General features: G+C 46.1%; 1 protein-coding gene and 1 long non-coding RNA gene across 3 annotated transcripts in view; one reads left to right on the top strand and one right to left on the bottom strand.

Annotated features, from left to right (window-relative positions):
* Positions 1 to 25336, top strand: part of Cpm (carboxypeptidase M) — a 58731-nt gene extending 33395 nt beyond the window's left edge. The window contains exons 4-9 of one of the 2 annotated variants that reach the window (XM_052165998.1): positions 5872 to 6044; positions 7933 to 8117; positions 9749 to 9919; positions 13669 to 13821; positions 18349 to 18497; positions 21242 to 25336. In XM_052165998.1, coding sequence (XP_052021958.1) covers positions 5872 to 6044; positions 7933 to 8117; positions 9749 to 9919; positions 13669 to 13821; positions 18349 to 18497; positions 21242 to 21484 — 1074 coding nt within the window. In that variant the 3' untranslated portion in view covers positions 21485 to 25336. Of the gene's footprint in view, positions 1 to 5871; positions 6045 to 7721; positions 7813 to 7932; positions 8118 to 9748; positions 9920 to 13668; positions 13822 to 18348; positions 18498 to 21241 lie in introns of those variants that run through there. The other variant, XM_052165999.1, reaches the window with a different exon arrangement.
* LOC127671273 (uncharacterized) lies at positions 1308 to 6357 on the bottom strand. The gene is made up of 3 exons (XR_007974712.1): positions 6101 to 6357; positions 2726 to 2826; positions 1308 to 1630 (listed from the first exon to the last, which is right to left on the bottom strand). It is a non-coding gene; the product is annotated as an uncharacterized LOC127671273 (long non-coding RNA).
* Positions 25337 to 27423: the final 2087 nt, after the last annotated feature.

Below are 27423 nucleotides of genomic sequence, written 5' to 3'. Positions count from 1 at the left end.
CAGCCTGGTCTACAGAGTGAGTTCCAGGACAACGAGGGTTACACAGAGAAACCCTGTCTCGAAAAAACAAGCAAAAAGCAAAAGAAAGCAAGAGAGCGAAGAGGGGAGTAAGCAGCCCCGTTTATAGTGGTCAGGCACACCTGGCTGTTGCCAGGTAACTGTGGGGCGGAGCTTAGACGCAATGCTAACCTGCAGAGTTACTTATTGACTTCCTGAGGATTCAGAAGTTGTTGCTGCTCAGGACTCGTCAGATCCAAAACTCCCAGAGAGGAGCAGAGGTCTCTGCCCTGCCTGCCCAGCTATGCTGGCCCTGTCCGTGCTCCTTGACAAACTTTTGACATTTGTCTCTGGGGACTCACTGTGTCCCATCAAACCCAGTCTCTCTGGTCCATCCGGAGTCTTTAAGGAATGCTGAGGACAGACGGGGGGGGGGGGGGGCGGGGGGGGTGACAGAGAAAGCCTTCGTGTGTTCCAAGAGGGGATCTGGTGTGTTCCGAGTGCGGATCTGACATGCAGTCAAGGCCTTTTATGTCCCAGCTCACAGCTGTGACCATGAGCCGGTCTATTAAAGAAATTTATTACTCTGAACTTGAGGTCTTGTATATTCTGCCCTCCTCTCTGGAGCCACCAGGAGCTGGAGACAGGGATGACCTGACCTGATGACAAAGGGATTATTCTGAGCATGAAGCCCCACCGGGTTCCTCTTAGATCTTTTGGAACAAAAAACATTTTCAATTTGTGTTTTTCTTTTTTTCTCTTTTTTTCTTTTTTGTTTGTTTTTGGTTTTTTTGTTTTGTTTTGTTTTGCTTTGTTTTTTCAAGACAGGGTTTCTCTGTAGCCTTGGCTGTCCTGGAACTCACTCTGTAGACCAGGCTGGCCTCAAACTCAGAAATCTGCCTGCCTCTGCCTCCCAAGTGCTAGGATTAAAGGTGTGTGACACCATCATCCGGCAATTTGTGTTTTTCTAAAAAGCAACATTGCTAACGTAGCTTGGGCAATGGGTCTTACTTACCCTTCTTTAGAAGTTGTCTTAGGGTTTCTATTGCTGTGAAGAGACACGGAGACCAAGGCAACTCTTATAAGGACAACATTTAATTGGGCTGGCTTACAGGTTCAGAGGTTCAGTCCATTATCACCAAGGTGGGAGCATGGCAGCATCCGGGCAGGCATGGCGCTGCATCTGAAGGCAGACAGACAGGAGACTCTTCCACAGGCAGCCAGGTGGAGGCTCTCTTCCTCCTCCTCCTCCTCCTCCTCCTCCTCCTCCTCCTCCTCCTCCTCCTCCTCCTCCTCCTCCTCCTCCTTCTCCTCTGCTTCTTAATCTCCTTCTTCTTCTTCTCTCTAACATTTATTTATTTATTTATTGTACACTGTCACTGTCTTCAGACACACCAGAAAAGGGCATCAGATCACATTGCAGATAGTTGTGCGCCATCATGTAGTTGCTGGGAATTGAACTCAGGACCTGTGGAAAATCAATCAGTGCTCTTAACCGCTGAGCCACCCCTCCAGCCCAGGAGGCTCTCTTCTGCACTGGGCTACTGAGCTAAAGTACAAGCAGGCATCCCCAAAAAATCCAGTTGTTTTCCTTCCAGATGGTAATCTTGATGTAGTTCCTGGCACCTAGGGACTGTCAGAGGTAGGACTTTTACCACCATTACCCACACACACATGCACACATACACATGCATTTACACATTCTCACATGCAAATGTGCATAAACACATGCATGCACACACTCACGAAAACATGCACACACACACACACACCAGAGAGGAGGGGAAAGGGACTCCTGTTCTTTCCACAAGCTCTTTCTGCTCTGTTTTGAATTTTTGTGGAGAAAAAAAAAAGTTTGACATGCTGTCTCTAGTTTCATAAACCATCCCCACGCGTTATTAGGAGGGAGTTCTAAGGCAAGTCAGGCAGCTGAAGAATCCAGCACCGATCCTTCTGCTAAGCCAACAGCCAACAGCAAGGAGAAGGCCAGAGCCTGAGCTCCAGCTCAGGTTTCGGAATCTTTGACCTCAGGGCCGTGTCCTGATTCCTGTAGAAAGAATACTCAGGGAATATTCATTAAGTTTAACTGAACTGCACTTCTGGAGTTTTTAGTTTTGTTTTATAAGTGGGGAGTACTGGGCTTTTTTCTTCTAAAGCTTTATATAATGTCTTTTCTATCTTTCCATAATCCAGAGCAATGAATTTTTGTACTATGATTGTTTGCTATAAGTTTTGAAGCATCATTGATGTTATTAATGACCAATTTGGGAGGGTCCAGCCCACTGTGGCGGTGCCACCCCTGGGCAGGTGCTCCTGGGATGGATAAGCATGCCAGTAAGCAGCACCCCTTCGTGGCCCCTGCTGCAGTTCCTGCCTCCAGGTTCCTGCCTTCAATTCCTGCCCTGGCTTCTTCCAAAATGGACACATTATAACCTTTCTTCCCCAAACTGTCTTCCGGGGTTTATCAGAGCAACAGAAAATAAACTATGACAGCCTGGAATATGTGTATATCAATGTTCAGGGTTCCACATTTATTAAAACAAAACCAAAAAGTAAAATTTGTCCTTCCAAATGTCATTTCCCAGATATTTTCCCCTTATTACTGTCCTGTGTTTTCATGTAGGCAATGTGGCTTCGGAGAGTTAAATTCTTTGGGGATTTAGGCAGAACTAATGATTCTTCCAGGTGGAGTATCTGATTTTTACTATGTGTCAGTTAAACTGCTCACCTGACCAGCCTTTTCTCCGCCTCTCCTTGGGCTAACATGACCGGATATCCGGGAATTCTTGCCTTATATAAGCGGAACAATCCGCTCTCACTCTGCAAAACCTGTTCAACACACACCAAAAGTCTTTTGACTAAATTCATCGCTTGTACCTTCCCCTCAGCGCCTTAGACCCTGTTGTTTCTTAGAATAGTCTTGTTCAAGCAGAGCAGGGGTGGCACATGCTTTTAATCCCAGCACTTGGAGGCAGATGTAGGCGATCTCTGTGAGTTCAAGGCCAGCCTGGTCTATGGAGTAAGTTCCAGGACATCCAAGGCTACACAGAGAAACCCTGTTTTGGAAAAAAAAAAAAAAACAACAACAACAACAATAAAGAATAATCTTGATCTCGTGATGTATTTATCAGCAGTATTGTATTAACAAATGTTTATTGGATGTCCGTTGTGTCAGAAGCTAGGCAAGAGAGACCGGAAGAGGGTCTGTGGGTCAAGAGGAAAACAGGATAGCTACTCTGGAGGCCTCACAGGAATGGGAAGACTGGTTAGTCCGGAGACTGTAGCCCATGTTAGCAACACAGATGTCAAGTGTAGTGAGGTCACAAGAACCCAGATGTGGGGGCCAGAGAAAGCATGTAAGATATTTGGGTCAGCATTTGAACAAGAAGGACTGGGCAATCAGACAAATGAATTAAATCTGTAACAACTCACATTCACAAGACTTATTGCCACCCTGAGCTGCCTTGCTGCAGAGCATTGTTTTGGTTTTGTTTCTGTTTTTTCTTTTCTGGAGACATAGTCTCACTTTGTTGCTCTGTCTGGTCTAGAACTGACTATGTAGACCAGGTTGGCCTTGAACTCACAGAGAAAGGCCTGCCTCTGCCTCAGGAACATTGGGGTTAAAGGTGTGCCCTGCCCCACCCAGTGATCAATTTAAAAACAGCTCCCAGGGGTTCAGCTTCTACACACACACACACACACACACACACACACACACAGAGACTTGCTCTGTCCCTGGTATCTGTCACGGAGAGTCTTTGTAGCCTGAGACTCACGCCTGTTTGTACCTATCTGACCAGTTCCATTTGTCTGAGTTGAACCAAGCAGGTAAGAAATTTGTCTTCTGCTTTCTGAGTTGAGTCAGGGCTGGGGCATGTGGGGGGGGGGGTGGCCATCATTCCTGGGGACCCTGATGAGAAGTCTGAGCTGTCTAGGAAGTCGGTGTGGTTACACCGAGAGAAGCCTTTTTACAAAATTCTTTAAGTTTGAGCACCTGAGGTTTAATGCTCCAAGTCTTAAATTTAAGGGGGGAAAAAGGGAGGTTTATACATAAAAGATGAATAAGTAGCTTCGCCAATTACTCTCAGGCTGCAGAGAATACATTTGAATAACATTTGTCATAAATCACACAGACAGCAAATGCAGCCCAATTAAAAAAAAAAAAAAAGAGGATTTTGTTTAACTCCCTCTGAGACGTGTGTGTTTGCCTCGGCCTTTTAAAGCTAAATGATGCATGGTTGTTTCTCTATATTCATGAGATTTTTTTTTTAAACTGTCTGTAGTTAAGCCCTGGGAATTTATTTTGAAATATTAAGACAGATACTTCTTGGGTTACATGGTTACTTCCTCTGAAAGAAAAATGTTATTTTGTTATGCCATGAGGACAACATGGGTTCTCTTCCATTTAAAAGAAATGATACTAGAAAAATAAGCAGAGGGAAGCCAGCCAGCAGCTATCACCAAAAATGGCTGTTATTAGTGTTTTCAAAAATCCCTCTAAGCATTCATATATTTCTATGGAAAGAGAATAAGAGGAATTAAAATAATCTGGTGAGGTAGGGGAGGCTGGCGCGATAGCTAAGCAGTGAAGACAATTGGCCACTCTTCCAGAGGACCAGGGTTCAATTCCCAGCACCTACGTCAGCTCACGACTGTCGGAGTCCAGTTCCAGGGGATCCAATGGCCTCCTCTGGCTTCACCAGACAAGTACACAGTGCACAGACATACATGGAAGGAAAACAGCCATACATATAAAATAAATTTTAAATTAAACAAAAGGTTAAGAATCTAGAATAAAATATGTGTCATATCCAACATACAAAACCCATTTAATTTAGTCAAATGTAATGCATTAGCCAAAGAGTAAAACTAGATAGAGATTTGATATTTTAAGCTTCTTTATTATATGTTATTATTTGTTGTGTACTTGAGAGAGGGTGTGTGTGTGTGTGTGTGTGCACATGTTGGGGGGCACATATATGTCAGAGGACTCACATGTAGAGGTCAGAGGACAGCCTACTGGAATCAATTGGTTTTGCTTTTTTTTTTAATGATTAGTTTTAGTTTATGTGTGGCTCTTTTACCTGCACGAATGTCCGTGTACCACATTAGTGCCTAGAAAAGACTGCTGGATTCCTTGAAATTGGAGTTACAGATGTTTGTGAGCTGCCGTGTGGGTTCTGGGAATCAAACCTGGGACCTCTGGAAGAGCAGCCAGTGCTCCTAGCCACTGAGCCCTGAAGTTTTACTTTTAAAGTAAACAAAAAATGAGCATGTTTAAGGAAAATGTAAATAACACCGTGTGCAGAATGCATCCGTAAGGCAGAAACTGCGAATTATTTGTGGATGATATACAAATTATTTCGGTCCATGATCATAAGAATATAGAAATCAGGAATATACAGATACAGACAAATAACACGGATGTGCAAGAGCAAAAGAAGAGTATGGATTGCTGAAACCTGCTTAAGTCTTGAGGCCAACTAATAAAATTAATCACATTAAAATCTAGTATCTAACCTGGTGCTGGGTTTCACATTCGCTGTGTTCTTGTCTCTTGGAAGGCAAGGAAATGAAGGCCACCAAGATAAGAACTTCTAATTCTTTTAAGTCTAAATTGTTCTGGGCTCGCTCCTTTACAAACACACACACACACACACACACACACACCAAGAGCAGAGAGATGATTTACAGCCGAATACCTGAACTGTCAAGAAAGAACCCCCCCCCCCCCCCCCCCGCCACCAGCGGTCTCACAAATTCTGATCTAAGATAGGAAATGAGGAGACCCCCTAGAGAGGGATCTGTGCTTTGGGGAATCGGTTCCTTATTCCTGGCTTAATAAGGACAGCCCCGTTCCTCTTTTGCGTGCAGACTGTGGGGCGAGAACTGCTGCTCCACCTGATCGACTATCTGGTGACCAGTTACAAAAGAGACGCCGAAATCACGCATCTCATCGACAGCACCCGGATCCACATCATGCCTTCCATGAACCCAGACGGATTCGAAGCCGTCAAGAAGCCCGACTGCTACTACAGTAACGGAAGGTAAAGACCGGCTGGTCTCTCCTGATACTCCCATTCCTCCGGGCAAGAGGACTCACCTCACAGACAAGCCCCCCAGAGCCTGTGCCTAGCACAGGCTCGCCCAGACTGCCGTCTTGTAGGGTGAAACATGGCGCCGGCATAGCCCCTCTGCCTTTGCTGACCACTGCTCACTCTGCCTGCTTCAGCCTCTCTGATCTTCCTCCTGGAACTCCCCGGGTGCTTTCTCCGCTCAGTCACTGTGTACATCCGTTTTCACCCGCATCGATTGCCCAAAGAGCATTCCTGTGAAAACCCCTGCCTTGACCATGTAGCATATATTTAGCCTCCTGTGTGCTTTCTCATATTCTGGGACTGTCCCTTCAAGGCACAATTTGTTTGTTTTTGTTTCTTCGAAACAGGGTTTCTCTGTGTGGCCCTGGCTGTCCTGGAACTCACTCTGTAGACCACGCTGGCCTCAAACTCAGAAATCCACCTGCCTCTGCCTCCCAAGTGCCGGGATTAAAGGCCTGCGCCACCACTGCCGGGCCACATTTTTTAATATATATGTTTACTTATTTATTCGTGGGACGTGGTATACGGCATGCCACAGTGGGACTGTGGAGCTCAGAGAAACACTTCCATGGCAACGTTGATTCTTTCCTCTCCCCATGGGTCTTGGGAGTCAAATTTTAGTCACCAGGCTTGGCATCCGGTACCTATACCTGCTAAGCCATCTCATGGGCCCCTAATGTCTAATTTCTTTAATGTCTTTCTCTCCACCCAACTGCAAGTTACTTAGGGTAGTCTATCATTTTGTGTTTTTTTATCTTTCTTAGTTCCCCATTGCCCTGCAGAGTGGCTCTGAACCTTGCTGACGCTACAGCCCCTTAACACATTTCTTTACATGTGCTGACAGCCGACCATAAATTATTTTTACTGCTACTTCATAACTGTGATTTTGCTACTGTTATGAATCGTAATATAAATATCTGATATGTAGGCTAGCTGATAATGCTACCCTTGTGAAAGGGTTGTTCAATTTCTCCTTCCCCTAAAGGGGTTTCAAGGCATAGGTTGAGAATCACTGGCCTCGCAATATATACAGACCCTCCAAAATTGGTTGGTTTATCCAAGAAGTCTGGCTCTTACCGTGTGGTCTAATGGTATATTTGGTTTCAAACTGCTTCAGGGAGTTGAGAGTTTCTCCAGTGATTAATATACACATATATTTGCACAGATTATAAATTTGTGGAGTTTGCCAAAAATAAAATCTCACCACTGGATTCTTTAACCTTTCTAGCATAGCTAGATACAGTCATGCCAGTGTTCTGAGCGTGTCTGTAGAAGGTAGCTTGTTTCTGACCTTGGCTGCAGTAAAAGAAACCCTGCCAAACATGGCGACCAGAGCCTTTTCATTAACTGTTGGTTCTAAAATCCCAAGTTTGAGAAGGGCAAAGCAGGGTGGGTGTCAGACTCAGGTCTGAGGCAGCGTGGGGCCCTGTGTCTGGGCTGTCTGCCTGTCACCTGGGTTCCTCGTTGTTCTACGTAACCCACACGTGGCTACCAGTGGTGCCTCAGAGTCTAAAAGGCACCGTTCCAAGAACAAAAAGTCCCAAAATGCAAATAACTGCCCAGCTTTTGCATGTGTCCCAGTAGCTAATGTCCTCTCAGCAAATCGAGTCACACAGTAGGGGACGGGGACTTTAGCTATGATTCCCGAGAGGCCTCCAACGCAATTATCCATTGAACTGTGGTCACATCTGGGAAACACCTGGAACCTAAGCCTCAGGTCTGTGCGCAGCAAGACCAACCCCCCCATTCCCCCCAACACACACACACACTCCCACACACACACACACTCCCACACACACACTCTAATAAACCCTACAAACTCCTTTTCTTTTTAAAGGGAAAACTACAACAATTATGACCTGAATAGAAATTTCCCTGATGCCTTTGAAAATAACAACGTGACAAAGCAGCCTGAGACTCTGGCAGTCATGGCGTGGCTGAAAACAGAGACATTTGTCCTCTCTGCGAATCTCCACGGGGGTGCCCTGGTGGCCAGTTATCCCTTTGATAATGGTGTGCAAGGTAAGTGACTCACACACAGACACACACAGACACACACACACACAGACACACACACACACACACACACACTGCTCTGGCAGACCTGAGCTGCAAACACTGCACCTCCGAATCAGGGTGAACTCTGCAGTCCACACTTCTCTCACTGGACTAGAAGAAGTCTAACTTCCCCAACCCTGCACAGTCTTTCCTGTGACTGTTTTCTTTGGGGGGGAAAGGGGGATAACACTGAATCTCACGTGTGCCACGGCTCCTAAAAAAGACCATGTAGCTGAGTGAGCTCTTGAACTTCTGGTCCTCACAGGCACACACCTTCAGGAAGTTTATGAAATACTGGAAGTCAAACCCAGGGCTTTATGCATCCTGGGCAGGCACCGTGCAACCTGCACTATATGGCCAGCTCTTTCTGTAATTCTTAACCAGTGATGGGCAGTGAGGTTGAAGTGACAACCCGTTACATGACCGCCATTGGTGAAACCCTACAGCCAGATGTGGCTTCCATCACAGACTTAGGTTTTGTGGCTACAAGAAAATAAAACCAGGATGATTTACCTTTCTACCTTTTTGTTTTTGAGTCATGTGAACAGTGTGGACTGTTTCTAGCTCTTCTCAATCTGTGAGTCATCACCCATTCACAGGCTCGCCAAAGACCATCTGCATATCAGATATTTATATTATGATTCATATCAGTAGCAAAATTACGGTTACGAAGTAGCAATGGAGATAATTTTGTGGCTGAGGGTCGCCACCACGTGAGGAACTGTATTGAAGGGTCACAGCGTTAGGGAGGTTGAGAACTGCTGCTTCAAACTCTGTAGGATGAGATTTGTTCACATATAAGAGCCAGTGTGTATGGGAGGTGGAGACCAACCTATGTGCATAAGTGAGTTCTGGGACAGTAAGGACTATAGAGAGAGACTCTGTCTCAAAAATACAAAACATTGGGCTGGAGAGATGGCTCAGTGGTTTAGAGCACTGACTGCTCTTCTGAAGGTCCTGAGTTCAAATCCCAGCAACCACATGGTGGCTCACAACCATCCATAATGAGATCTGACTCCCTCTTCTGGAGTGTTTGAAGACAGCTACAGCGTGTACTTAACATATAATAAATAAATAAATCTTTAAAAAAATTACAAAACACACACACACACACAAAACAATAACTGAAAGTGTGGCCAGGGTACCTGTTAACTGCTGGCAGCACCTAAGAAAAATTGCCAAACTCCAGAGGCTGACAAACCTGAGGAAGAACTGCCTTCATCTCTAGATTGATTATTTTGTGAACTGACACCCTTGTTCGTCAAAAAGCCAAAAGAAGGGCTGGAGAGATGGCTCAGAGGTTAAGAGCACTGACTGCTCTTCCAGAGGTCCTGAGTTCAATTCCCAGCACCCACATGGTGGCTCACAACCATCCGTGAGATCCGATGCCCTCTTCTGGTGCGTCTGAAGACAGCGACAGTGTACTTATATATAATAAATAAATAAATTTTTTAAAAAGCAGAAAGAGGATAGAGGGGGTGTTCCCGGAGGTGGGAAATGAGACAGTCTGTGTGCTGTGATTGTGTACCATCTGTGTGTGCCATGATTGTGTCTGCTGATGTGTGTTGTACACGTTCCCTGTCTTTCAAACACAGCCACAGGGACACTGTTGTCCCGAAGCTTAACTCCGGATGACGATGTTTTCCAACACCTGGCGTACACCTACGCATCCCGGAATCCCAACATGACCAAGGGAGACCAATGTAAAAACAAGAGGAACTTCCCCAACGGGATTATCAACGGCTACTCCTGGTACCCACTGCAAGGTGAGCTCCTCTCCCTCATATTCTCCAGTTGCTTTCGCCAGAAGCACCAGAGAATGCCAAAAAGACTTCCAAGGCACAACGTAGTCCCTCAGTCAGGTCTCTATCCCATAATATCACAGCAGCAGTGAAGGTGTCTGATGGTTTGGAAGATGCAGGGGTGTGTTCCTCGCTGCCCGTGGCTTCCTTCATGCTGAGAAGGAAGGAAGACACAGAGACCTCGCCCTCAAGTGGGATGACTATAAGGAACTGGGTTACAGTGCCAGTAGAGTGGGAAGAGAGATTTAGGAAAGGCATGGGGTGTGAAGGAGTCTGCAGCAGATGGACACCGGCAGGGAGCGAGCCGTGTAGATCTTAGAGGAAGGTGGTACTTAAGTCCCTGCTACAAGGACAGCTACCACAAAGCTCCCACCACTTATGACCAGGCAGCCATGGAGATGGTGTGGCCAGGCTGCTTCCAAAGTATAAAAGGAGTTGGGTATTGGGAACAAATGCTTCTCGGGCGGGACCAAGGCAAAGGGGAAAGGTCACTCAGAAGGATGGCTGTTCGGTGGTAGACCACTGAACTTATATATGCTGTCATTTCCTCTTGTTGGCCATACTGGGGATTGACTGTAGGGTTCTGCACATTCTAGGCAAGCGCTCTATCACTGGGTTATCCCCAGCCCTCTTTTTTACTTTTATTTTGAAACAGGGGTTTGCCTAATTTCCCAGGCTGGCTTTGAACCTTCAAATCTCCTGCCATAGCCTTCCTAGTAGCTGGGATTATAGCCAGACCTGCCCCCATAAGGCTTAGCTCACTCTTAATGGAACAAGTAATGTCAGCAGAAGCCCCGGGGCACAGAGAAACAGGGACTCATCTGGAAACTTGAAATCTTGAGGAGGGATTTAGGGAGAAAGGGAAGAGGTGTGACCTGGTGCTAGAGGTGAGCAGCTAATCAGCCCGGGCCTCTGACAGCAAGCTGCAGCCTGCATCTCCACACACTGGCCCCTCCCATGAGCGCCCTCCCCAGCTGTCACTGGGTGCACGGGCTGTCTAGTGATCTAGCACAAACTGGTACTTTTGTGTCTGGGTGGCCCACGGCCAGTTTTCCAGATGAAGTAAATAAGCACAGACCACAATTGATGGCTCAGGCCGGGAGCCCTGCTAGACACGGAGGCACCGGGAAATTCACTCTGCTGCTCCAGATCTGTTCCCACTCACCTCGGGTCCGCAGCAGAGCCCCACTCCTCCATCCTCATCCCTACAAAGGACCTTCTGTTCCCTGGCACAACTGTCCTTCACGGTCATCCATAACTGCCAAGGCAAAAATCCAGATGTGTGGAAACTCCCAAAGTTGCTCCAAGTTATTTGCGCGCGTGTGTGTGTGTGTGTGTGTGTGCGCGCGCGCGTGCGCGCGCGCGCGCGCAAAAATGGATTCAGAGAGAAATACAAAATCCATAGGGTTAAAAGAAAGGAAAGGAAAGAAAACAATCTTTGTCACTAGAACCTAGGTCTATATAGATTACTTAACATTTTGACATGTTAAGTAACGGAGAGCCATCTGTCCATTCCTTGAGCATTATGGTGAACTTAGAGTTCTCCCGTGCCCGTTGGAACTGAGAACGCATGTGCCTTAGTCAGGGTTTCTGTTCCTGCACAAGCATCATGACCAAGAAGCAAGTCGGGGAGGAAAGGGTTTATTCAGCTTACACTTCCACGTTGCTGTTCATCACCAAAGGAAGTCAGGACTGGAACTCAAGCAGGTCAGGAAGCAGGAGCTGATGCAGAGGCCATGGAGGATGTTTCTTACTGGCTTGCTTCCCCTGGCTTGCTCAGCCTGCTCTTTTATAGAACCCAGGACTACCAGCCCAGGGATGGCACCACCCACAAGAGGTCTTCCCCCTTAATGCCCCACAGCTGGATCTCATGGAGGCCTTTCCTCAACTGAAGCTCCTTTCTCTGTGATAACTCCAGCTTGTGTCTAGTTGACACACAGAACCAGACAGTACCAGTATTCTCTGGGGCAGATACTTTACTAGTTACTGTTACAATCGCTGAGACAAAGTGCCCAACTGGAGCATCATTTACCTTACACTTGTGTGATGTATGAGGTAGGGACAGGGTTGGGGGGGACTTGGCAGATTAGGAAGCAGAGGCCACTGGGAGACCAGGGACAGATGCCACCCACTAGCCCTATCGCTGTGGCCCTGCCTCTGCCAGGAGCATCCGAGGACCAAGTGCTCAGACACAGGGGTCCTATGGAAGGACATTTCACATTCAAACCAGATCAGGTACTGAGTGTACCAAGGTGAAATCTACTTCCTTCAAAGTTACTACAGGGCCAATGGCGTGACTCAGTGGTGGACCACTGAACTGGGATGGATGAGATTCTGACTGGAGCTTAGTAAAGTACAGAAAGGGAAAGGGGAGAAGGAGGAGTGGAAGGAAGACGAGGGGGAGGAGGAGGGAATGCTTTTCATCAAATCTAAGATGTCATTCGTATAAAATATAGCATACCACCAGGAAATAAAATCTTCTCAGTTAAATACATGTTTTTCAAGTATGGAAATTTAAGACACATAAATCCAGAGATGTCACATGTGAAATTCCATGCTTTATAAAATATGCAGTAATTATAACCCTCTGAAGTTAGGGTCTCCTACTGTCAAAGAATTATCAAGCGCGCATGAGTGGTGGCAGCTGGACCGCATGCACCTGTGTCTGAGTCTTCCTAGAATCAATAATATCCTTTCTCCGAGCCTCAGAAACATCTTGTCATAAAGAAGGCCAAAGCCACAAGGCTCCTGCAAGATGGCTGCACCCTGCTCGCTGCCACCCATGGGCAAGAGTCCCTGGACCCGTGTGACTTAATATCTATAGCTGCTTCCCTAAAGAGAGTGATAATGCCGTCGCGATTCCATGAGGTGGCACAAAGATCTTAGGAAAGAATCTAAACAAACCCTGAAAATTCACTAAATATAAACATCAGTATTCCTCTAAAAACCAGGGCTCCTGATTTTAGTTAATTAATTCTAGAGTTTGCAGAAATATTTTGTTTTTTTTTCTGTATGTGTGTATGTTTGTGTGAGTGTATGCCACGTGTGTGCAGGAGGCCAGAAGAAGAGGTCAAGTCCCTCGGGCCTGGAGCTATAGGTGATTTTGAGCCACCTGAGGCGGGTGCTGGGAACTGAACTCAAGTCTTCTGGGAAAGTACCAGTAGCCATCTTTCCAGCCCTATAGAATTACTTTTAAAAAATCATCTTATTCTGCGGTCTTGCACAGCCCGTTTATCGCACTACCTTTTTGCGGTATAGTCAATAAACTAATTTTTCCTTTTTGCGATATTTTTAACTTAAAATGTTTCTGAGAACATATGTGCCGCATTTACCCGGTCTCCAGCCCTCCTCCGAACCGCTTCTTAAAAACAGCCCGTATCTGTATAAAATCCATCCACACCCCTATTATTCTCTACTTAGAATGCAGTTTAAAGATGGAAAATGCTATTGAAACGTATTGATTATAGGGGGCGGGGGATCTTTTCCCATCTCTCCCTTAATTTTGGTGCATATCTGAGTTTCAGTGAGACCTCGTGGGACCCTGTGGGTTTATCCGATCACGTGATGAGATATGCCCCCCCCACGTGACCTGTTCATACAGCCAATGCCATCGCTTTCTCCTGACTGACTCGCTCACAGGTTTCCCGGTCACGTGATACTTGGCGCCCCTCCCCCATTGGTCCTTAACAAAATGAGTTGTGCTTGCTTTGCAGGGGGAATGCAAGATTACAACTACATCTGGTCCCAGTGCTTTGAAATCACCCTGGAGCTGTCGTGCTGTAAATACCCTCGGGAGGAGAAGCTGCCGTTCTTTTGGAACGATAACAAAGCCTCTTTGATCGAATACATAAAACAGGTGCACCTAGGTTTGTGTCCCTATATCTTCTTGTAAACACACACGGTGTGGGTAGAACCTTTGGGTCGAGCATATACAAAACCTCCCGGGGCCTGGGGCTGGGCCTCGTTCTCCATTCCTCCCTACGTATTATCTACATTGTATGAGAGATGCTGTGCTTAGCTGTCCGTAAGAGAGGATGATTCGGGTTCACTTGATTTGAGGGTGTAAAAGCTCAGAGCACCCCCAATTTTACATATGGGGTGATATGTAAATCTGGCAAAAAGATCAGGAAAACGGGATGTAGTCTTGCAACAACTGCAATTAGAAGCCTCGTTGGAGCCCCCTACACGGCTCTGCAGGTAGCCGCGCCTGCGCTGACCGGGGTTCATCCTGGGAGTCCACAGGGTGGAAGGACAAACCTGACTCCTCCTGCAAATCATCCTCTGGCCTCCAAACTCTAATGCCCTAGAGCACGGGTGCCTCCCCGAGACAGCAATAAGAAAATAAGCAAATGTCAAAATCTCAAAGTACAACCGAGTGTTGCCAACACCTTTAGAACATTACAAAGGAATCATTGGCCGGGTGGTGGTGGTGCACGCCTGTAATCCCAGCACTCTGGGAGGCAGAGGCAGGCAGATTTCTGAGTTCGAGGCCAGCCTGGTCTACAGAGTGAGTTCCAGGACAGCCAGGGCTACACAGAGAAACCCTGTCTCGAAAAAACCAAATCCAAAACAAACAAACAAACAAAAAACCAAGGGAATCATTTGGCCTTCCCTCTGCTCCCTTACGCAATCGCCGTTCTGGTCCTTGGGTTGTTATTCTAACATTTCAGTTTCCGCTGGCCTTTCCCGTAAGTCCTGGAATAAATGAACCTTTCCATCATGGCCCTCCTGATACACACCCTTTAATGAGCTACTCTGAATTCTTTTTTTTAAGTATGTGTGATTGGTTGTAAACTTTTTTTTAAGATTTATTTATTTATTGTATGTAAGTATACTGAAGCTGTCTTTTGTCACTGTCATCAAGGAAGTGATGTCTTTTAAACTAGCCATCGGGGTGGCCCACAGAGTGCTGAATCAGGGACGGCTCCGCATGTTTAATACCGTGTTAGTGTGCAGGAGCTGCGAAGTCCGATAAATAATAGCATATGTAGTAAATAATAGTAATAATAAGTAACAAATAATAGCATAAGTATTGTTAGCAATGGCTCGTTGAATTTACGAGTCCATTTAATTAGACTGTATCAAGAATAACTTTCCATCTGCCTGTCCCGGTAATCTGATGTAAACTCATTTAACGGTAGGTTTATTAGCGCATCAATCCTGCCCCCTTGTGGTTTAAGACACGAATTTTTTTCTGACTAAAAAAAAAGGAAAAAAAAACCTATTTTGTAATACTGATGTGGTTGGTTACTACTTAATAGAAAGTCATTAGTGCCCTGTCCGCTATCAGAGAGAACTTCTGTCTGTAGGTAACGAAGGCAAACACTCCTGTATAGACACTCCCTGGTCTCTGCTACACTGTTCATTCACTGATATAGTTCACCACATATCAGGAGGCTCCTGTGGCTGAGACGGTGACTCATCTGGAAGGCTCAGACCTGCCCCATGTGGCACACAGGGCTGGCCAGAAAACGGGAGCCACTGTACGCGCCGAGATGTTAGGCTGGTGTCCTGTTTTAAAAGCTCGCGGAAGCATTCGGTGTGATCAAAAGTTGGAGTAAGATCTGCCCTGCTGCTTGCCAGCCTGTTCTAGGGCTGCAGAGGGGCTCCAGAGGGGCTCCCGGGAGGGACTCTCAGAAGAATTCAGTCGAGACTTGGGCTCTGTAGCACCAGTGGCTGTGCGAGAGGCTGCACTCAGCCTGGGCTGGTAAAGAGTATCTTGTCTCATTCTGGTCTCATCTCTGAGAAGCAAAACACGATGAGGCAGCCTCTGCCCCAGCTTCCCCTGGACCCTGAGTCTAGAGGCTGAGGAATGGCTCATCACCCTCAGATAGATAACTAAGCAAAGTGTCCCTAAGAAACTGGGTAGGTACCAAGCGCCAGAATCCTGCTGGGCCAATAGGTAGATGTTTCACCTGATCCAGAGCAGAGCACCACATGATCATCAAATTTAAAGGAGAATTCTTTTGGGGGGGTGGTTGTTTGTTTTTGGTTTTTTTCGAGACAGGGTTTCTCTGTTTAGCCCTGACTGTCCTGGAACTCACTCTGTAGACCAGGCTGGCCTCGAACTCAGAAATCCACCTGCCTCTGCCTCCCAAGTGCTGGGATTACAGGCGTGCGCCCCCACCGCCCGACTAGAATTCTCTTTTTGTTGTTGTTGTTGTTGTTAAATAAGGAGATTTTTATTTTTTATTTTATTTTTCTATTTTTCTTTTATTAGATATTTTTCTTTATTTACACTTCAAATGTTATCCCCTCTCCAGGTCTCCCCTCTGGAAACCCCCTATCCCATCCCCATCCCTCCCCCCTCCCCCCCACTCCCCAAACCCCCTCACCTTTATGAGGGTGCTCCCCCTCTCACCCATTCCTGTCTTCCCTCCCTGGCATTTCCCTACCCCTGCAGGACCAAGGGCCGTTCCTCCCACTGGTGTCAGATAAGGCCATCCTCTGCTACATATGCGGCTGGAACCATGGGTCCCTCCATGTGTACTCTTTGATTGGTGATTTAGTCCCTGGGAGCTCCGGGGGTCTGGTTAGTTGATATTGTTGTTCTTCCTATGAGGTTGCAAACCCCTTCAGCTTAAAGGTGAATTCTTCAGGGATCTGTCTTGGCTCCCACTCTGAATGGTGACCAGATTCCATTTTTAATTCCCACGGAACATTCAGTACATCTCTGAGGGAAGGTTGTGCCTTCCACCATCTTCCGACTAGACAAGAGAATTTGGTGTCTTGGTGTACTGGCTGGTGTTTCTTTCCAGTGTTGGCTTTTCCTTCTCTTGCTATAGCAGTTCTTTCTGAGCCTTAGGGTCTACTGGTCTCTTTTCAGTGCCTGACTTCAGCACCCTTACTAGATATATAAATATAAATGAGACTTTGAACAAAAAGCAAAGGGAGGGAAGATAAGTTTGAGGAGTTGACCTCCATAGATAGAGCAGAGAGGAAAAACATGGCTTTTGATAACCCAGGAACTGAACCAGAAAGGCACCAGGGGGTCTAGGTCCTGGGGTTGCTTAATAGTTGAGATAAGCTCTTGTTTGAGTTGAGATAAAGCGATTTTGTTGCTATATCAAAACCTTCATCTCCCCCTCAGTCTTTTTTAGAGTACACTCTGTCACGAACTCTGTAGTGCCTGGTGTTTTTCTTTCATCATGAACAATGGCTGAGTGTAGCTCTTTGGAGATTGTTACCATTTGGGTTTTGTTTTGTTTTGTTTTTCATTCATGTCCTTAGACATAAATGACATCACCTTCAGTCCAGTTTGTCAGAAACAAATTGGAATTGCGTCTGGTGTAGTTCACCAGAGAGAATTTCCTGGGATGCGGGAAGCCCTGTGCTCCATCTCCAGCACTGGGATGTTGAAGTCTTGAAGTGGGCAAGTCCAATGTAGTGCTTTAGTGTGGATTCCAGAGACTGCTGTGGATCTCAGATCTGGTATATAGCTGGCTGAAAATTTAAGGAAGTTATTTAAGGCATGGATTTGACCTTGACCCATCAAAAAAAGAAGAAAGTTCTTTTAATCATACAAAGCCTTATTCGTCACCTTTGCAAGGGTTTATTTTGGTTTTTGCAATCTCAGGGATTGAACCCAGGGCCATGTGCTTAATGCTAAACAGAAATTCTACCACTTAGTACCACCTCAGCCCCGTGAAACTCTGGTAACATTGTCATCTTGCAGAGTTGATGTAAGGATTCATTGAGAGCACACACCCGAAGAACCCCTCAGCATACAGCCTGGAACGTATTAATTGCTCAATAAACGTTGGCTGCTCTTACTAATTAGAAGACAAGCAACTCCGCTTCCCTCTCAGCTTGCTGGCTGTGAAGCCAAGCCTTTAAAATCCTTATATATTGACAACTGTCTTGTAGGCTAATGGCTTTTGTTCAGGGGTCCTAAGGAGTTCACCACCATGCTGTGTCAGTGGTTTGATGATTAAATAAACAACCTGGAAATAATAGGAATGGATTATTGTCATTTCTGATCTTCCATTATGATAAAAAAAAATGTGCTATAACACTGAATAGCCAATAACCAGCCATTTTAGCTATAAATCAGGCCGGTAGCTCAACTGTGATTTATAGGCATCAAAATTACCCTCCTTTCTTGAGCACTGTTAAGACAGATAACATACTAGGGATGTGTTTCTTAAATCATTAAAGGGAATGTCTTTCATGTGTCGTGTGCCGTAAAACATGTTATTTACTTTATCTTTTAAATGTGCCGGGACACATGTGGAGGTCAGTGGACAGCCTTTTAGGGAATCTCTGCTCTCCTTGCGCTGTGGGCTCAAAGGATCGAACGCAGGTCCTCAGGCTTCTCCATCGAGCGCCCTTTTCGAGCCATCTCACCAACCCAAAATAGGGCGGTATATTTACTTTTCGTTCCTGCCTTGCAGGTGTCAAGGGTCAAGTGTTTGATCAGAGTGGAAACCCATTACCGAGCGTAATTGTGGAAGTCCAAGACAGAAAGCACATCTGCCCGTTCAGAACCAACAAGCTTGGAGAGTATTATCTGCTTCTCCTGCCTGGGTCCTACGTGATAAACGTAAGTGAACAAGGCCTGGTGTTATGTAGACTGCTCACCTGTCATGGCCAAAGCCAAGTGGGAAATCTAACCGTGGGGATGGCAAGGCACGAGGAAAGGTTAATAACATCAGACCTTCCATAGCGGAGGAGGAGACAGAAACAAACCCATGGAGGGACATGGCTTATAGCCTCGGAATGCTGGCGTCCACCTTTGATCCCAGCACTTGGGAGGCGGAGGCAGGTAGATCTGAGTTCAAGGGCGGCCTGGTCTACAGAGTGAGTTCCAGGACAGCCTGGGCTATACAGAGAAACCTTGTCTCAGGGAGGAAAGTCACATGCTTTCCTAACCGAGTAGCTACCATGTTTTTTCAACTATGTCTGTGCCTGTGTGCTATAGCGGAAGTCAGTAAACAGCCTCAGGGGCAGTTGTTCCTTCCAGCAAACATTCCAGAGGCTGAATCACATTGTTGGGCTGGCTGGGCAAGTGCTTTCCCCCGGTGAACCATCCGCCAGCTCAAGATGGCTATTATAATGAGCACAGGTAACCTCATAAGTCAGACCGGGAGAAAGCCAATGCAAGTCAAGGTGCCTGTAGCCCTGCCAGAGACGTCCGGGCAGATACATCTGGCCATACGGTAGGAATGAGTGAAGGAACCAAGAAGACAAGAAAAGGAGTGGCTAGACGTGATCCCAAGGGAAAGAGGGAAGCACCGGGCAACTTCAGCCCTGGCACCCAGGCCTGCTGGTGAACTGAGGACGGTGGGGAAGTGCCAGCCAGCAACCATGTGGCAGGGGGCATGAATGAGAAATCACAATCTTTAAATCCAGTTCAGAGAGCTCTTCTGAAAGTGACTTTTTTAAAATAAAGATTCATTTGTTTATTTATTTATTTAATGTATATGAGTACGCTATAGCTGTACTAATGATTGTGGGCCATCATGTTGTTGCTGGGAATTTGAACTCAGGACCTCTGCTCACTCTGGTCGACCCCACTCGCTCCAGCCTAAAGATTTATTTATTATATGTAAGTACACTGTAGCTGTCTTCAGACACACCAGAAGAGGGCGTCAGATATCATTACAGATGGCTGTGAGCAACCATGTGATTGCTGGGATTTGAACTCAGGACCTTTGCAAGAGCCATCAGTAGCCTTAACCACTGAGCCATCTCTCCAGCCCCAAAGTGACCTTTCTTCGTCACTTTCCCTTGCCATCCCATAGCCACTGCCAAACACCGTCTTGGTGCAGGAACTGGTAGCCAACTTAGACTCTGGCCGAAGCCGTGGCCCAGAACATATTTCTGGGTAGACAGACCCCTCCTAGTCCAGTAGCTACCATGCCACAGGCCCAAGTGCCATCCCAGTCTTCCCCTCGAGACCTAGGGAAGTCCCTGCCAACCACAGCATTGGCACTGTAGCGAGCCTGCTCCTCAGTCCACAGATTCAGCACACCCGTCAATCGGGAGCTTAGGAGGGTGGTGCCAGCCAGGTCCACAGCTCCAGGAACAGAGCTGCCAGGTGGGTCCAGACCCGCCACTCACTCTTCCCAGCCGCAGATGCAGAAGCCGGTTTCAGCTTCTCCTAAGTATAAGGGGTGTGTGTGTGTGTTACAGACACATACAGAGAATATATATAGCAAAGTCTGTATGTGCAAGGCTCATAGGAAGTGTCATATGTACTGGGGAAACGCCTAAAACATTTATTCTCCAGTCAGAAACAGGGAAAATAAAACAGGAGGTCTTAGCAAGCACAATTAGGCAAGAAAAGAAACAATGGGGATAAGAATTAGAAAGTAAAAAGTTAATTATCTTTACAAATGTCCTGGGGTTTGCGCTTAGGGGGAAAAACCCTAACTTTCATCAAAGAGCAGCTGAGACTTACAAATGAGGTCTAGCAAATTCCAGATTGAAAATAAAATCAATATGGGGGGAAAAGTCAGTAGAATGCTCAAAAGGAAGCCCTTCATGCCAGCACTGCCCTGAGGCAGGTGGATTCAGTGAGTTTAAGGTCAACCTGGTCTACATAGGGACTTCCAGGCCAGCAAAGGCCTCAAAACACAAAACAATCTCAATCTACGTGAAGATTCACCAAAAAAAAAAAAATAAATAAATAAAAATAAAATAAAAATAAAAATAAAAAAAAAACCTAATTTTTAAAGCGATTGAAGGTTTTAAAAGAAAGTCCCAGAACCCACAGGGCAGCTCACAAGCGACCAGCCTCGACTCCAGTTCCCGGAGATCTGCTGCCCTCTTCTGGTCTATGTAAGCACTGCATGCAAGCGATAGACCCGTGCAGGCAAAGTGTTCCCGTGCACGGTTTTTGGTTTTTGTTTTTCTTTTTAAAAAGGAGGGGGCGGGGAGAGAAGTAGAGTTATATACCTTAGGTCAGTGGCAAGGAGAATAGGAGTAAGCTGGAGAGAGAATTTCCTTACCATCTTGATATCCGTTAAGGATACTCTAGGCTTAGTACAAAGGAAAGCATCTTTACCTGGACACACTCTGGCAGAATCCGTCGCTGCTTCCTCCATTTAGTCGTTTCCTTCACCAGATGCTGAACCTGTCTCTGTTCTAACTCTTGGTAGCAGCATTTGCACCTACATCAGGAGATGCTGGCAACTGTCCGGGCGCTAGCCCCGAGGCGTGGGCTGCTCTCCAGCCACTCACGCACCACTCAAAGGCTAAACGAGGAGTAGGAAGATCTGTCTTCAGCATCGACCCCACACGCATCTGAAATCACCCAAGTAATTGTTTCTCGTTCCTTCTCAGGTTACAGTCCCCGGACATGACTCATACCTCACGAAGCTTACGATTCCAAGGAAATCCCAGCCCTTCAGTGCTCTTAAAAAGGATTTTCACCTCCCATTGCAATGGCGGCCGGATTCCATCTCCGTATCAAATCCTTCATGCCCAATGATTCCTCTGTACAAATTAATGCCAAGCCACTCTGCTGCAACAAAACCCGGTCTGTTCGTGTTTTTCGTGACTCTTTTGCACATATTTTTCAAATAAAGCAAAATGTGAAACTCGACACCCTGGAATCACAACCTGGTTACCCCAGGTTGTGGCAACTCGCCCTCCTGTGAGACTGTAGTGGGGCCGACTCCACTGTTTCCCTTAAGAAGAAGAAAACCGGATGTTTCCAAACCTGGCCTAGAGCAACCTGTAAGGACAAAATCCATCTTCACTCTGGATAAAATGGAGGTCACCGCCTAGCAAATGCTTGCCGCCCACGGACTTCACGTCTTCCACCCCGAGGGAATCCCAAACATTTGTAACAAAGTTCAGAAGCAAAAGCGGTATCCTTACCAGAAAATCAATTTGTATACAGAGAGAGCCGCGTGGCTCAAAGCCTCAGTGATGGGCACTTTCTGATCACCTGCTATGTACAACCTTTCATGAGTGTTATTTGTAGGGAGTTGATACTGCCTATAAGTGGTTCTCCCCAAAGGAAGAAATTTCTAGATAACAGGACTAAGAACATTGACTCTTGCCAGTGTTCTAAGGACAAATGAGAGAAAATGGGCAAACATGGCTGATGTGGCTACAGGTGAAGCACCCGTCTCCTGCGCCTTTTGCCCTTGCCTCCCTGCACCCAATGCCACAGTCCTATGAAGATGACCCCTCCTAATGTAACCCTAGCCTCTTGCCTGCGCCTCAGATGCGACTCCAGCTGCTCCTCAGACACGACCACCTCAATACAGTGCATAAGAATTGGGGCTCACCCTGTTAACAGCTGAGACGCCATGTTCTTCGCTTCCCATGTTCAGTCGCTGAGAGCTGCTATATTGATCCCAGCCAGCCTCTCGAGGCCAGTCAGAGCCCCTCACCGCTGACCCAGCTGCTCCCGTGGGTATCTTTGCCAAGCCCATCTTCCACACAGCACCTGGGGAGTTGGGCTGCCAAAAGTTCCTCTGCTCCCCAAACACAACACTGTGCTCACAATCCCCGGTCTGGATGCTCTTCTGATAGTGCCACGCCTTGTTTCCTGCTCAGTAAAACTCCATTCCATGGGGGTTAAGAGCACTGGCTGCTCTTCCAGAGGTCCTGAGTTCAATTCCCAGCAACCACAACCATCCGCAATGGGATCCGAGGCCCTCTTCTGGTGTGTCTGAAGACAGTGACTGTGTAGTCATACACATAAAATAAATAAATCTTTAAAAAAGAATTCCAAGCATCCATCCGTCTTCGATCTGGAAGCCTGTGGAGTTCCCAGTGGTCAGGTTCAAGGCTGATCCTTCAGAGAACTCGTGAGTTCGTGACTTGTGAGTTTGCAGCACTGCGGTGTGGAACCACTCCACGCTGGCCTTCTCTAACCCTCCATGAGCTCTTGAAGATGGGGATCTACTTGAGAAACATTTCTCAGAGCCTAGCAGAAAACAGGACACCTGCTACAGACCTTTCCAGAACTCTAAGGATTTGAGCAGTTTTGTGAAAATAAACTTTATGTTTGGCAACATTCACATACACACACACACACACACACACTTTTCCTGTGTGTGTCAAAAAACAAAATCCAAAGATAAATGTGAGTGAGCAGACTGTCAGGCTGGTGAGAAAGGCATCGCTACCTGCAAACCAGCATTCGCACTGCCTTCTAGACCAGAAAACAAATTCTTACAATCAGTTCAAAGCAGAAGTGTCCCCGTGACGGTAACTTTATTCTAACGGTAAGAAGAGAAAGCTGGGCAGAGAGGCTCACAACTTTAATCCCAGTGCTCAGGAGGCAGAGGCCGGTGGGTGTCTTAGTTCATACAGCCAGACCCCGTCTCAAAGGTAAATAAAAAACGATAAATATGGAACAGGAAAATCAACAGGAACTCTGAGGTGCAGGTTTCTGAGTGCCAGGCATTTTCCACAGGAAGTGAGAACATGCAGGGGTCGACAGGCCATCGATGAAGGCTTGCGACCCTAAAGAGATACATCAGCACTCTGGTGCCCTTTCTTGGTGCCAAACCTAGTCGATATTTTAATATCAATAGTATGTATGCATAGCTTTTTAACCGCTTCTAAATTTGAAGATAGCATGAGTATCTTGATCATTTTATTTAAATAAGCATTAACTTATATCCCGGAAAGCATGTATTAATAGTTCAGAGGGGATCTGGGTTTATTACATTTGAAGTATATAAGACAAAGCCAGGTGTGGTGTCTGGTCACCTGTTGTCCCAGCTCTTGGGAGGCTGAGGCAAGATTGATGCAGTTCAAGGCTAGCCTGGACTACAAGTGAGACCCATCTATAAAAATAAAAACAGTAAAATAATAAAATAAGAGCAAACTTGGTTTGCCATCAGCCGGGTGTTCTGAGTTCTGGCTGACCCTTTTCCTAAGATCGTGTGAGAGGAAATGAGCTATTTGCTGAGCTGCTCATGGGCCTCAGAGGAAGGAGACTTGTTACTGAAATAACTCACATGTGCACGCGTCTTACCCGAGGCTGGCCCGGGGCTTTGCACACGGCCATCGAGCCACAGCTAGGTCTTTTTTGTTTTTTGTTTTTGTTTTTTTATTTTGGTACTTTTTGTTCAGACACAGCATTTCACTAAACCGTGGAGGTTGGATTTGGAACTCATCGTAATCCAAACTGGCTTTGGATCTACCAGCCTTGGCCACCGGAGTAGCCACTACAGGCCTGGACTGCTGTGCCCATCTTCTGGTAACGTCACTTAAAACGGAAATCTGTATCAAGGCCCAGGGTAAAATCACTTAAATAAACAGGGTGAGGGGTGTAGCTCGGCGGCGGTGTGCTCAGTGTACACAATCTCCATTAACTATCCCCAACACAAGACAAAAGATGGCCAGGACATTATTCTGTGGCCAGAGACCTCAAGACTTCTGTTGCCCTCTGCCAGGTAGAGAAAGCACAAGGTTACTTGGGTTAGTAACTGTTTTGAAGGCAGCATGCCTTATTAAAGGTGACCTGGAAACGGAAATGCCGGTTACCAGGAATCCTGTCCTCAAGGAAACTTTCACAAAGTGCCTAGTTTACGTGTGTGCCAATTTTGAATTGAGATGGTAAAATCCCAGCACTCAGGAGGCAGGGGCAGGTGGATCTCTGTGAGTTCAAGGCCAGTCTTTTTTCTACGGAGTTCGAGACAGCCAGGGCTACATGGGAAAAACCCTGTCTCAAATAAGCAGAAATAATACAGGTTGTCTCAAACTCTGCCTGTATTCAAATGGTGTACCTGAGCTCTGCTTCCCAGTGTATGCGCTGATGCGGGGCTTGCCAAGTATCTGTTTCTAGGAAAGGTGTTGACAGCACACTTGTTTTCCTACTGCGCCAGGAGTTTCTCATCCTGTGAGGGGGTATCTAGTGGAGGCTTGTGAGCTCAACTCTGCCTTCCTGGTGACCTCAGGTATGGGAGAGAAAGATGCTAGATTAGGTGAACGCTATGGTGTTCTTGATGCATATGGTTTAGGCTTGCATAACTAATAAGCAGACGCTGTGCTCTGCCTCACGGGTCTTTTAATCGTATTTTAGCTCACAAGACAACCCATATCTCTTTGAGAGAGGCCTCACTCTGGTTTTTGTTTTTACGAGCCTTCTAAGTGATTCCTGTCATTAAAAGCACAGGAGCAAAAGCTATTAAAGATGCTCAGATTGAGTGGGGACAGCAGTGGTGCATGCCTTTTATCCCAGCACTCCAGAGGCAGAGGCAGATGGAGTTCTGAGTTACAGGCCAGCCTGGTCTAAAGAGTGAGTTCCGAGACAGCCAGGGCTACACAGAGAAATCTTGTCTTGGAGAATAAATAAATTCTCAGATTATCTAAGATTATATAGCATTTGCTTGGGAGGGACCATGACTACCTCTGAGCTTATTTTATTTACATTATCTGATTATCAATAAAGAATATTCATATAGTGAATGTTGTCTCTTTCCATTACTGTTTCGTTTGCAAACAACAAAATCTATGAACCAGAAAATACCAGACGGGGCTAGAAAGATGGCTCATGGGTTAAGAGCACTGACTGTTCTTCCAGACGTCCTGGGTTCAAGTCCCAGCAACCACCTGGTGGCTCACAATCTTCTATAATGGGATCTGATGCTCTCTGGTGTATCTGAAGAGAATGACAGTGTATTCACATTTTTTAAAAGGAGAGATCAAATTTAAAGTCTTAACCACTGAACCATCCTTCAGCCCCTAAATAAATAGAAACACTCGTCAATTTCTTTAAAAAATAAAAGTAAATATCTATATTTAAGCATGCCTCTTTAACTAGCATGTGCATTATGTGTGTTGTCAGAGGATGACTTTAGGGAACTGTTTCCTGTTATAATTATTTAATCTCAATCAGGGGTTTCCACCCTGCCTTTAACATTCAGTTCCCAGATAAAAGACACACAACTTTGTAAGCCTTTAATGCCCTAGAGCTGGGCAAATATCTACCCTCTATGCTATTAATATCTACGTCTTCATTAATAACTCTGAGTTAGAATTTGCCATGTTCCCTCCGGGCTGCTCTGAACTCCAACTGGCCATCCTTCGTGGCCATGTGTTTATGACTCACCTACCCCATGCCTAGACCTAAGTATTTAAATTTGTAGCTATTAGGGGCTGGAGCGAGATAGCTCCGTGGTTAAGAACACTGGCTGCTCTCCCGGAGATCCTGAATTCAATCCCCAGCAACCACACAGTGGCTCACAACCATCTGTATAGTGTGATCTGCTGCCCTCTTCTGGCACGCAGGCGTACATGCAGATAGAACACTCATAAACAAACCTTGTAGCTATTAAAGTAAATGGGCTGATGGATATGAGCTGCAGCCCAAGAAGGTTTAAAATTCATGTACATGTTCATAGCAGCAAAAAATTCTATCCGCCAGTCTCAGGGAGAACAAAGTAGTTGTAAGATGAAGTAAGTTTGAAATACGTTATGACCTTCGTGCACACAATGCACACCTGCACACCCACATTCCATGGTGCACCCATTGAGGGCAGAGGGCAGCTTGCAGAAGTCAAGTTTTCTCCTTCAACCAAGTCCTGGAACTAAACAGTCCCTGGGGCTTAGCAGCAGGGACTTTACCTACTGAGCCAACCCTGAACTAGAATTTTAAAGTATTAGACACAAGGGAAAGTTAGAAGAAAAAAAAGAGAAAGGAGGGAGGGAGGGAGGGAGAGAGAGAGAGAGAGAGTGAGAGCATAAACAGTTCCTGAATAGCAGATGTCTCTCATTTCTCTAATGAATGTGAAAGAACAGACTTTCTCTCCACAGCTTAAAACCCCAGCCTCCAAAATCTGTATATGTTGCTTTTATGATGAAAAAGAAAAAGGGAAACTCGTTAACATATCAAAATAACATCCTAGCTGATCAAGGCCTGTGCCCAACAAAAAAGTATCATATTTTGAATGCTTGGTGTTCTGAAAATGAAAAGGAACTCAAATTCCTTTCTCTGTTGGTGATCAGCCTCTTGAACTGTCCTCTTAGCAGCCCAGAGGCTCCTGCTGTTGGGCTCCTGAGATCCGCCCTCCCAGAGAGTGAGGCTCGGCTGGCAAGCGCTGCCCAGAATCCACAGTCCTGGGCTCCACAGCACACAGGCCACCTCACACTTGAGTGCTAAAGGGGCTGACTGGTAATACAAGGCTCTCTTTGACTAGAGAGTTGAGGCCAGCTGGGGTTGTGTGAGACTATTAAGACCAACAAGTCACTGAAACCAAGCATGATGGTTCAAACCTGTCCTCTCACTCGGGAATGCAGTTAAGATCAGAAGTTGAAGGCCGGTCTCTGCTACGTATCAAGTTTGAAGTCAATTAATGGGGTGTTATTATAACCCTCTATGAAACCCCAAGTTTCATAGAGGCTTGGGGAGTTGTAAACAGGTGATAGGAGATTCATCCAGTATAAAGGTAATAAATCTAAAAGCAAAGTTTGGGAATTTAGAATGTGAGAGACTATTTTGATGACTTCACACTGAAGGCAGGGGGATACCGATTGAAACAAAAATAGTAAAACTG

The sequence above is a fragment of the Apodemus sylvaticus genome, chromosome 20 (assembly GCF_947179515.1).
Source record: "Apodemus sylvaticus chromosome 20, mApoSyl1.1, whole genome shotgun sequence".
In the NCBI taxonomy this organism is placed as follows: domain Eukaryota; kingdom Metazoa; phylum Chordata; class Mammalia; order Rodentia; family Muridae; genus Apodemus; species Apodemus sylvaticus.
Note: the sequence above shows the minus strand (reverse complement) of the source record. Positions and strands in the feature narration are given on the sequence as shown.